At 41.2% G+C, this 12016-nt stretch overlaps 1 protein-coding gene across 3 annotated transcripts in view; it reads left to right on the forward strand.

The window, feature by feature from the left end:
* The first annotated feature begins 3 nt into the window (after nt 1-3).
* LOC120538192 (N-acyl-aromatic-L-amino acid amidohydrolase (carboxylate-forming)-like) overlaps nt 4-12016 on the forward strand; it is a 29131-nt gene continuing 17118 nt past the window's right edge. For 2 of the 3 annotated variants that reach the window (XM_039767645.1, XM_039767647.1), the window contains exons 1-4: nt 4-106; nt 6249-6608; nt 10200-10395; nt 10603-10690. In XM_039767645.1, the coding sequence (XP_039623579.1) occupies nt 6346-6608; nt 10200-10395; nt 10603-10690 (547 nt within the window). In that variant the 5' untranslated portion in view covers nt 4-106; nt 6249-6345. Of the gene's footprint in view, nt 107-6231; nt 6609-10199; nt 10396-10602; nt 10691-12016 lie in introns of all 3 variants that reach the window. The other variant, XM_039767646.1, reaches the window with a different exon arrangement.

The following is a 12016-nucleotide window of genomic DNA, read 5'->3' on the forward strand; positions in this document are numbered from 1 at the left end:
ACTACAATTCCCAGAATTCCCCCCGACGGCAGTACTTATGTAAACGTAGAGGAGGGTGGTGCAAGTTCAGATGGGTTGTTGAATTTCTGTGCGTAAAGATTTACTGGTGAGTGTTGCCTTACTTACTTTTATATCATTTGAATGTTTGTGTAGCTTTAACATGGGGTTGATTTACAACATAAGTTAGTTTGGGAGATGGTTTAAACATGCAGAATTTCAAATAATGTTTTGATAGGAGAATGTCGAAAATTTATTAAACCTACTGATTGGGCAGATCAAACCGATTCGCATTAGAAACCATTTTTTGATGATTCAAATAGGAACGCAAATCGTATTTATCTACTAGAAAAAAAAAACGAATAACACTGTTTAAAAGCCGTATGCCGAAAACGCAAGAAGCAACGGCATCCAATGAGCAGTTCAGCAAAACGTGCACGGTCGGATTTTAAATAACCAAAGTATACTCGTCTGCGGAAATAACGTCAGCAATCGTCGGGCACTTGACGGACGTATTAGGTTAATAACGCTAACTTTTTTTTGTTCGCATGAAGCCTAGACTTCAGTAGGCAGGTTTACTTAAATTTCTGTCTAACTTGCAAAACGGATTCAAGGATTTTTAACGCGGTGTATGGCTGATCGAGCGCCTCTCTTCGAGCTGATGCGGCGCCCGAGGCATGACTGCACATCAGGGTCATGGCTCGCCGATGTGGATCAACAGTTTGCAAAAGAAACTTTCTTTAGTTACACTACCAGGGTCTTGTGATTAATTTCGAATTGTTCATGATGTGTTAAAAACACAGCTGACCCTTCTATTGAAATTGTGCTCCACCAACCTGATGAGATCGAGATTCCTGTTTTTATATAATGGGACATATTTGATGGCAATGAGATTACATTATTGATTTGCATTTTCAGAATTTTAAAAATAAATAAATAATGGAGTTAAGGTGGTTGTTCAGTTGAATTTCCTTGGGGTGCTCTCGTTTCCTCCGGCAGTCCAAATACAGGTGCATCTCAATAAATTAGAATATCATCGAAGAGTTCATTTATTTCAGTAATTCGATTCAAAAAGTGAAACTCCTATATTGTATAGAATCATTACACACAAAGTTATATATTTCAAGCGTTTATTTCTTTTCATTTTGCTGATTATGGTAATAAACTCAAAATTCAGTATTTCAGAAAATTAGAATATTACATAAGACAAATAAAAAAAAAAAGATCTTTAATGCAGACATGTTGGCCTACTGAAAAGTTTGTCCATGTTCACACTTAATACTTGGTCGGGGATCCTTTTGCATAAATGACTGTATCAGTGTGGCGTGGCATGGTGGTGATCCGCTTGTGGCACCGCTGAGGTGTTCTGGAAGCCCAGGATGCTTTGATCGCGGCCTTCAGCTCGTCTGCATTGTTGGCTCTGGCGTGTCTCATCTTCCTCTTGACAGTACCCCAGTTTTGGTCAGGCGAGTTTGCACAGTGATCCCATGGTCATTAAAACCAGATGTTGGTACTTTTGGCAATGTGGGCAGGTGCCAAGTCCTGCTGGAAAATGAAATCGGTATCTCCTATAAGGCTTGTCTGCAGAAGGGAGCATTAAGTGCTCTAAAATTTCCTAGTAGACGACTGCACTGACTTTGGACTTGATGAATAAAACACAGTGGACCAACACCAGCACATGACGGGGCTCCCCAAATCATCACCGACTGTGGAAACATCACACTAGACCCCCAAGCAACTTGAATTCTGTACCTCTCCACTCTTCCTCCAGACTCTGGGACCTTTGATTTCCAAATGAAAGGCAAAATTGACTTTCATCTGAAAAGAGGACCTTGGACCACCGAGCAACAGTCCAGTCCGTTTTCTACCTTAGCCCAGGTAAGACGCTTCTGACGTTGTCTCTGGTTCAGAATTGGCTTGACACAAGGAATGCTGTGACCGTTGTAGCCCACGTCCCCGATACACACGTCTATGTGGTGGCTCTTGAAGCACTGACTCATCTCAAGGTTGCTTGTGCACCTTTTTCTGCCCCATTTTTTCCTTGCAATCCACTTTTCATTAATATGTGAACAGCCAGCCTTTGTGTGACCTTTTGTGGCTTCCCCTCCTTGTGGAGGAAGGGTGTCCATGACGGTCTTCTGGACAAATGTCGAGTCAGCAGTCTTCCCCGTGATGGGGTGGCCTACTGAACCAAACTAAGAGACCATTTCAAGGCTCAGGATCCCCTTTGCAGGTGTTTTGGGCTAATTAGCTGAGTGCAGTGGGACACCAGAAGTCTACAATATGGAACTTTTTCACAATATTCTAATTTTATGAGATACTGAATTTTGGGTTTTCATTATCTATAAGCTATAATGAAAAGAAATGAATGCTTGAAATATATCACTGTGTGTAATGAATCTATATAATACAGGAGTTTCACCTTTTGAACTGAATTACTGAAATAAGTTTTCGATGATGCACCATAGGGGCAGCACGGTGGCGCAGTGGGTAGCACTGGTGCCTTGCAGTTATGAAACCTGGGTTCGCTTCCCAGGTCCTTCCTGCGTGGAGTTTGCATGTTCTCCTCATGTCAGTGTGGGTTTCCTCCCACAGTCCAAAGGCATGCAGGTTTGGTGCATTGGCGATCCTAAATTGTCCCTAGTGTGTGCTTGGGGTGTGTGTGTGTGCGCACCCTGTGGTGGGCTGGCGTCCTGCCCGGGGATTTGTTCCTGCCTTGCACCCTGTGCTGGCTGGGATTGGCCAGCAGACCCCCGTGACCCTGTAGTTTGGACAATGGATGGATGATGCATCTGTATGTATGTTTCTGTTTTGCTATCAACACAGAGGCCCCAGCACACTACTTTGCCTGGGGGTCTGTGATGCTGTTAAAAGGGCTTTGTGTGTGTGTGTGTGTGTGTGTGTGTGTGTGTGTGTTCAAGTCAAGTAATTTATTTATGTGGCACATTTATAAACAGGAGTTGACCCAAAGTGCTTTCCAGTTAAAAAGAATTAAATAACAATTGTACATTTCTGCTATGTATGTAATAAATACTGGCGCCCTGCCTGGGGATTTGTTCCTGCCTTGCACCCTGTGCTGGCTGGGATTGGCTCCAGCAGACCCCCGTGACCCTGTAGTTAGGATATAGTGGGCTGGATAATGAATGAATGGATGGATGTAGTAAATAAAATCATCCATCCATCCATTATCCAACAAATCTGTTATTTATTTTATTTTTCTTTACCGTCATGGGATTTGCTTTTTTTTTTTTTTAATTTTATTTGAAGAAGATAACATTCCATACAATCAAACTAAACAAAGCAGAATTCAATTCCCACCCGAGCTGGAGAGGAGAGTGAACAGCAAGGGCAAAACTTTAAAAACAAAAAAGAAGAGAGAATGGCCTTTTCCCAGAGATCAACGCCTATACTAAAAATTGTATTAATTGAATCTCTTGATATTTTTTTAAAAAGGTTTGAACAGATCCTGTAAGTGAGAATTTAGATCTTTTTGTTTTTTCCAATTTCAAATAGTATAGTGCAGGGATCCTGGAGGGCTGCAGGTGTTTTTATTCCAACTAGTTTCCCAATTTGAAGACCGTCCATGCTGATAATGAAACTTGCTATTGAACTTTTTAGTGTGGACATTGAATTAGAAAACAACGGGAGATAAACACCAATTTAAAGTAAAAAGAATTTTTGTTTTTTAAATTCTTGGTGAGTCAAACATGCTGCCTCCACCTGCCAGCTCAGTTTGCCACACACAGCAGCCATTCACTGACAGTCGGATAAGGCAGGAAGGAGAGACGTCCTTTTAAAACTCAAGTTTGTTGACAAGAATAAAAAAAAAAAAAAAAAAGGAAACGTAGCTGTTCATCTTGAGGTTATACAAAAATCATAATACTTGCGACTCCTTGAATTAGAATGTGTACATTGCTTCGTTCTGATAAAGAGGTTATCAGGGCATTCACAGTTTTAAGAAATATGCTCAAATAATTTTAAGTAAGAATTCAGAAACTGTCACATTGAGTTATAATATCACAGGGTGTCCTGTTAGTATCAAGAGGTCAGCATTTTGCCATAAAAGAATGCAAGTTTTTAGTCCTTTATCCTGTGCACAACCTTAACTATTTTCTACCTAAATGAAGAACAAATCCTCATCCTCTTTAATAAAACCCGTGTGCGTCCAGGTGTCCGTGTGTGTGTGTGTGTCTTTTGGTGAAGTGTGCATGCGCGAGGCTCGGTGCGACACACACGACCGGCATCGTGGACGCACACACACTGGAAGCTGAGCATGATATAAGCAAATGAAGGACAGCATTGCTGGGGAGAGTGCTGATTGGGTAGTCGCGGCCGCGCACATAAAATACATTGCTGGGGAGACGCCACACATACTGCCCCGTGCATGTTTACTAACTAACTATCTACTAACAACATGCCACCCCAAAAAAAGGACACGTCAAGTAGGACGAAAGACACAGACACTCAAATCGTATGTAAGCAACATCTCCTGGAAGAACGGTCAGCTCAGCAAGTAAACATCGACAAAAGAAAGGCTGAAAGACAAAGAAAAATACGAGCAAATAGATCGATTGTAAAAAAGAAAATGAGCGTCAGAATATTCCCCGTATTGATTTGGCTGTATCCTCTACTAATTTACCCTTTACCATAAGAAGGCGACAATTTCCAGTTACATTAGCCTTTGCCATAACAATTAATAAAGCTCAAGGGCAAACCTTAGAAAAAGTTGCCATTTACTCGCCAGAACCAGCATTCAGCCACGGTCAGTTATATGTTGCATTATCAAGAGTTAGAAGTTTTCCAGATGTTGTTGTCAACGTTGTCCTGAACAAGAGTGTTGACAAAGAATGTTGTCTATAATGAAATTTTATTGAAAAATTTCCTGAGGTAAAAAAATAAAAACAATAAAAACATGCAATACTTCAACTATCTTTTCCCTCTTTTGTTTCCATGTTCTTTGGAAGCTTGTTTAGACCAAACTAATGACATTATGGGCTTCCTCCACGTGAGTAGGAGTTCACTTTTTGAATCAGTAATAATAAGACTAAGGTATATGTTACAGTGGGGGACATCATGATTTTAGAGAGGCCTAGGTGGGACATGGCCAAAAAAGAGTGGGAACCACTGGTCTAATAGAAGAAAGGTCAGATGACCAGGGAGGACAGAAAAAAAACAAAACAAAAACTCCAGATGGCTAAAGAAAAAAACAAAATCTGCAGGGGTTCTGAAGCCACGAGACCACCCAGGCATTCTGCCTAACATCAACGATCTCAATCAGTCCTCATGGTTTTCAGGCTTCACATGGAAGAACTTGATGATGACGATGATGAATGTCGTGTGGACCTCCGGCCTTCAATCCATCCATGGAGGGACATCCCGGTGCTTTGATCAGGTGGTGGTGGCGGTACAGATCGCCACCACAGAAAACCGGAAAAAGAACAGAAGAGAAAGTAGGGGTTAGTACCGATTTATGGAGCCATGAAAAAAAAAACGATAATTCAATGCATATATTTGGAATATCAGGGTTACACTAAAATGAAGCTCTGAGAAAGCCATGTTGAAATAACAGATTTTTAGTAGTTTGTTTAAAATGCTCCACCTTATTAGCCTGGCGATTTTCTATTGGTAAGCAGTTAACCGATACTTTTGAAGGTACAAAATGTTTTTTTTAATTGTGACACAAAGTGGTGGGCATGTTGTTTAAATCGAGTGGTGCTAAACGCATCAAAATCCATTTTAATTCCAGATTGTAATGCAACGGGCAGGAGAAACACTGAGAGGGACGAGTACTTTCACAAGGCACTGTATGTTGATTTTGCTGGCGGAGGTCTTTCATATAATTACCTGATGAAAATGGTGTCCTCTCTTGGCCTGATGGAGATAAGGAACCTGACCATCGGAGCAAAAAGATAAAAAAAAAAAATGTCTGAGAAACTGTGAATATATAATAAGGGTGAAATCATTCCTGCTTGAATATGAGGGACGTTTAAAAAGTTTCCGCACTTTTCTATTTCCATTGGAAACGGTGAAGGTGAGAGGAGTAGTAATTGACAGGGTCATGTGACTGGGAAAATTGCATCGCAAAGAAAGATGAGCATGTAGAAGAGTGATGTCATTTGTTTATGAAACTTTTTGAACGTCCCTTTGTCCCTGAAGAATTTTATTTATTTTTTTGTGGTCATTTGCAGTCACACAGATGCTTACAGCGGGAATGTGTAAATGTTTCATCTGCAGCGTTCTGTTCCTAATAGGGGGCACTCTGAAAGACTGGCAATTGGCCTTTTTCATTGGCATCAGCTGTGATGTTATGGAGTTAGAGAAGAGAGGCAAAGCCGATGGATTTCAGGTATGGGTGACAAACTAACCAAACTGCAGGAAGAGCACATGGCTTCTTTTGCACCCCTGTCTCGTGTCGTAGTAACGGGAGGCACACACGGAGATGAGCTGGCAGGGGTTTACTTGGTCCAGAAGGGACTTGTAAAGCAGCCGGAATTCCTGCACAGAGAAACTTTTACTGCACAGGCGATCGTAGCCAACCCAGAGGCTTCAAGGAAGTCCTGCCGCTTTGTGGACACAGACCTGAATCGATGCTTCACTTTTGAGAGTCTGAGGTGAGTTGGCTCTTTGTGTCTGAGAAATAAATGGCTGTGGATCGGTTATAGTGTGTGTTACAGAAGCTGATCATTTCCTGCAATTCCGTTGTGTCTCTGCCTTAATTTATAATGGTATAACTAACTGAAGGAAGGTACTTCATTGTGTGTACATCTTAAATAATGGCTTTAAATAAATAAATAAAAAGCACACTGTTACAAGGAGCTTTACCGTCTGCACCTAAGAATGCGGTTTTGTTTGATTTCTAAGTATTGACTGTTTGTAATTTTTGTGTTTTCTCTGGTTAGCTATTTCCATAATATGGTAATGCACATGCTACTAGTCACATGCCAGCTGCTGCGTGTCCAGCAAAGAGGGCATGGGCATTAGTTAGAAATGACCTTTCATGTTCTACTTGGCACGCTATCTATCTATTATATAGTGCCTTTCAAATCTATCGATCTATTTATTGTATTGTGCCTTTCACGTCTGTCTATCTTATCTATCTATCCATCCGTATTTGGATGTAATGTCTTCTGGCATCCACAAGATGGCTGCAGTGTCCAATGAGCAGAGGCACCAAGATGCACAAAGAAAGAGGGGATGTAAGGTCCGTCATATCCGGTCTAAATGGCTTCCAAAGTGCACAACGTGACCGAAACAGACTGACTTACCATTGTAAAATTGTTCCCATTTTAATAAACGGCCATTTCGGTGTGCTAGTTGCTCAATAATGTTAGAATATAAACCACATACTATAGGGGTCAGGTGAATATTAAAGCACCTTTTTAACCTTTCCTAGCCATTAAGGTGGAGTTTTAGGTTGTACCTCATTTCTACAGTATGTACCTTGGGCAGTTTGCCCAGGATTTAACTTTTTCATTCAAATTTCAATAAATCTGCAGTCCTGTGACGTGACTCTTTATTTTAAATAAAGAATATTTTCTATTAACTGCTCTTGCTGATGAATGTCCTTGCTGGACACACTGTATCTGACAGAAGTAGGATTTCTAGCCAAGTATGAAGGCTTTTACAGATTATTTGTGAAAAATGATAATTTAATCCACCTTGTTGAGAAAACAAAACTTTGATCTGAAATTTTGCCTGTATGGTTGGGTCTTTATTTACCCAAAGTATTTCAGTGCAAATGAAAAGCAGTCAAGGTGTCTTCTCCAAGGCACTATGGCTTCTACAGTGGCCTTACTGACAATGTATGTGTGTGTGTGTATGTATATATCTATATCTCTATATCTCTATATATATATATATATATATATAATTGTGTGTGTGTGTATATATATATGATGTGGAGATGGCAAATGTCAATATTTTATTTGTAATAGAACGTAGATGACAGGTCAAACGTTTAATCCGAGTAAATGTATCATTTCAAAGGAAAAATATGTTGATTCAAAATTTCACGGTGTCAACAAATCCTATATAATATGGGTGGTGCAGTGGGTAGCGTTGCTGCCTCGCAGTAAGGAGACCTGGGTTGTTCACTTCCTGGGTCCTCCCTACATGGAGTTTGCATGTTCTCTCTGTGTTTGCAAGGGTTTTCCTCCTACAGTTCAAAGACATGCAGGTTAAGTGCATTGGCGATTGTAACTTGTCCCTAGTGTGTGCTTGGTGGGTGTGTGTGTGCGCCCTGCGGTGGGCTGGCGTCCTGCCTACGGTTAGTTTCCTGCATTGCACGCTGTGTTGGCTGGGATTGGCTACATCAGACCCCCGTGACCCTGTAGTTGGGATATAGCAGGTTGGATAATGGATATGGAGATATATATAATGTATGTATGTATGTCTGTCAGTACAGTACAGTACAGTCCAAAAGTTTGGACACACTTCCTCATTCAATGTGTTTTCTTTATTTTCATGACCATTTCCAGCACTCCATCACTCTCCTTCTTGGTCAAATAGCCCTTGCACAGCCTGGAGGTGTGTTTGGGGTCATTGTCCTGTTGAAAAATAAATGATCGTCCAACTAACCTGACTTCTGCACAACACAACTGCTGGTCCCAACCCCATTGATAAAGCAAGAAATTCCACTAAATAACCCTGATAAGGCACACCTGTGAAGTGAAAACCATTTCAGGTGACTACCTGTTGAAGCTCATCGAGAGAATGCCAAGAGTGTGCAAAGCAGTAATCAGAGCAAAGGGTGGCCATTTTGAAGAAACTAGAATATAAAACATGTTTTCAGTTATTTCACCTTTTTTGTTAAGTACATAACTCCACATGTGTTCATTCATAGTTTTGATGCCTTCAGTGAGAATCTACCAATGTAAATGGTCATGAAAATAAAGAAAACACATTGAATGAGGAGATGTGTCCAAACTTTTGGCCTGTACTGTATGTAATAAATTCTGTATAATAAAATGTATATATGTGTGTGTATATTTAAGAAAAAAAAAATACAACAATAGCCACAACTTTGGCTTTTATATAGCCCTTGTAACCACAAGGTGGAGCCACTGCACCTCAAATCATGGACACAATGTTCCCCAACACAACTCTTTGTTTAAATGAAGGATTTTTATTTGTTACCATCACATTTTCAATGAAACACCAGCCAAAATCAGCACAAGAATATAACAAGAAAGTGAGTTTCGGCTGCTGCCTCCTAACTCCGACTCCCCAAGATGAGACTTTGGACTTCTTTTAAAACTGGACCAGGCACTGTTTCCAGTGTCACAGTCATATGAAGTACTTCCTTGTCATGTAGAAACCAGGGCAGTCCTCCATCCGCAGCGCCCTCAGGTGGCACCCAAGGACCCCCAAATGGACTGCATTTCCTGACTCCAAATCCCATGATACCCTGTGGGTGTCCTAACTCTGTTCAGCCCAAAGGAACACTATCACCTGCCATATGGGCAAATGAACTACTCCCAGCATCCATGTTCACCCTGTCCATCTGTTATTCTTCTGTCCCTTTTGAGATAAAAATTGTAAGGCGTTAAGTCTCCACTCCCACAGTCTTTCCATAATGGCCTTCTGGTGGGGCAAGAATTCATCCTTCCACCTCTGCCAGGATGCCTGTCCTTCCTCCATATCTGCAATGGTGTGTAAAACAGCGTTCCTCAACTTTTAAGTATTTGTGACCCTAGTTTTTATAACACTTTTAATTGCGCCCCCCACGTTTTTTGAAAGGAGCCCACTAATACCAATTTGTTCTTTTTTTTAATTAATGATATATCATAGATGCATATTTTATTATACCCATTTAACTTTTGTCGACATTTATCTAACTCTATTTTTCTAGTATCAGAATGTAGCTTAAGTTAATTTGTTTTGGTTTCAATAGATGTATTTATCATATTTTTGATTCTTGTTTTCTTTTTTTTACATCTTCGCGCCCCCCTTTTTGTTACTTCGTGCCCCCTTATGGGGGCCCGCCCCACAGATTGAGAACCACTGGTGTAGAATACTTGATAATGGGGCTCTAGTGGTGATAGAACAGAATGCAATTGTATATCACGCCTGTGCTTCACTGTGGCAGCTGCAGTGAGTTATTTCCCATTAAATATAAATGTGTGTTTCCTGTGAACATTTCTGTCGGATTAAGGTTCAGACATCATCCAGTGTTGATTGTCAACCATTTATGTTTCTTAAAGTTCTTCAACTGCGAACAGTTCCTCATATGAAATCCGTCGAGCTAAAGAACTGAATCATCTTCTCGGACCAAAAGGTAGCAATGAAGCTGTGGACTTCATTTGTGATCTTCATACCACAACCGCCAACATGGGGACCTGCATCATTGTTGACTCGGAAAAGGATTACCTTTCATGTCAAGCTGCTCATTACCTGAAGGTGAGTGGGTTGAGGGATTTCAGAAGTTGGATGAAGTGACTTTGGCAATCGTTGATAGCAAACCTGCACTTGTGAAATCTGGATTTCTTTTTATATATATATATATATATATGTACTGTACTGACATACATACATACATTAATATATATATTAATATTTATTTTTTTTTTTTTTCTTTTACTAACTTCAAGATCCCTTATTTTACAGGAGGTGTCCACGCATCCTTGTCGAATCCTGTTAATGAAGAGTGGCACACCCACTTTCTCCATGATGTCCCTTGCCAAACATTACCTAAGTAAGTAAAAGCTCAAAGTGGGTTTTCGGAATGGTTTGCTGTTGTAGCAAAACTGCCTTTTTGCTGGAAAAGTACCAGTGTATTGTAGTGGACCTGGTGTGAAAAGGCAGTGCTCTTGTACGAACTGTGTGCCTTAGTGTCTCCTACATGCAACATTTGGTGTTAAGATCTGCATGCGTCATGACAAAAAAAAAAGAAATACAGTCAAACTCGGTTTTAATGAGCTCGGTTATAACGATTTATCGGTTATAATGAAAAAAATATACAGTATCTCACAAAGTGAGTAGACCCCTCCCATTTTTGTAAATATTTTATTATATCTTTTCAACACTGAAGATATGACACTTTGACACAATGTCAAGTAGTCCATGTACAGCTTGTATAACGGAGTCAATTTACCGTCCCCTCAAAATAACTCGACAGACAGCCATTAATGTTTAAACCGCTGGCAACAAAAGTGAGTATACCCCCAAGTGAAAAATGTCCAAATTGTGCCCAAAGTGTATTTTCCAGCACTGCCTTAACTCTCTCGGGCATGGACTTCATTGGAGCTTCACAGGTTGCCACTGGAATCCTCTTCCACTCCTCCATGACGACATCACGGAGCTGGTGGATGTTAGAGACCTTGTGCTCCTCCACCTTCCGTTTGATGATGCCCCACAGATGCTCAATAGGGTTTAGGTCTGGAGACCTGCTTGGCCAGTCCAGCACCTTTTACCCTCAGGTGTGTTTGGGGTTGTTATCACGTTGGTAGACTGCCCTGCGGCCCAGTTTCTGAAGGGAGGGGATCATGCTCTGCTTCATTAGGTCACAGTACATGTTGGCATTCATGGTTCCCTCAATGAACTGTAGCTCCTCAGTGCTGGCAGCACTCATGTGGCCATAAACCATGACACTGCAACCACCATGCTTGACTGTATAAAGACAGACGTCTTTGTACTCCTCACCTGGTTGCCGCCACACACGCTTGACACCATCTGAACCAAATATGTTTATCTTGGTCTCATCAGACCACAGGACACAGTTCCAGTAATCCATGTCCTTAGTCTGCTTGTCTTTCTTGTGCATCATCTTTAGAAGAGGCTTCCTTCTGGGACGACAGCCATGCAGACCAATTTGAAGCGGTGGGCGTACAGTCTGAGCACTGCCAGGCTTAACCCCTTCAACCTCTGCAGCAATGCTGGCCCCACTCGTACGTCTATTTTCTAAAGACAACCTCTGGATATGACGCTGAGCACCTGCACTCCACTTCTTTGGCTGACCATGGCGAGGCCTGTTCTGAGTGGAACCTGGCCTGTTAAACCTGTCGCTGTATGGTCTTGGCCA

This window comes from Polypterus senegalus, chromosome 10 (genome assembly GCF_016835505.1).
Source record: "Polypterus senegalus isolate Bchr_013 chromosome 10, ASM1683550v1, whole genome shotgun sequence".
Lineage (NCBI taxonomy): Eukaryota > Metazoa > Chordata > Cladistia > Polypteriformes > Polypteridae > Polypterus > Polypterus senegalus.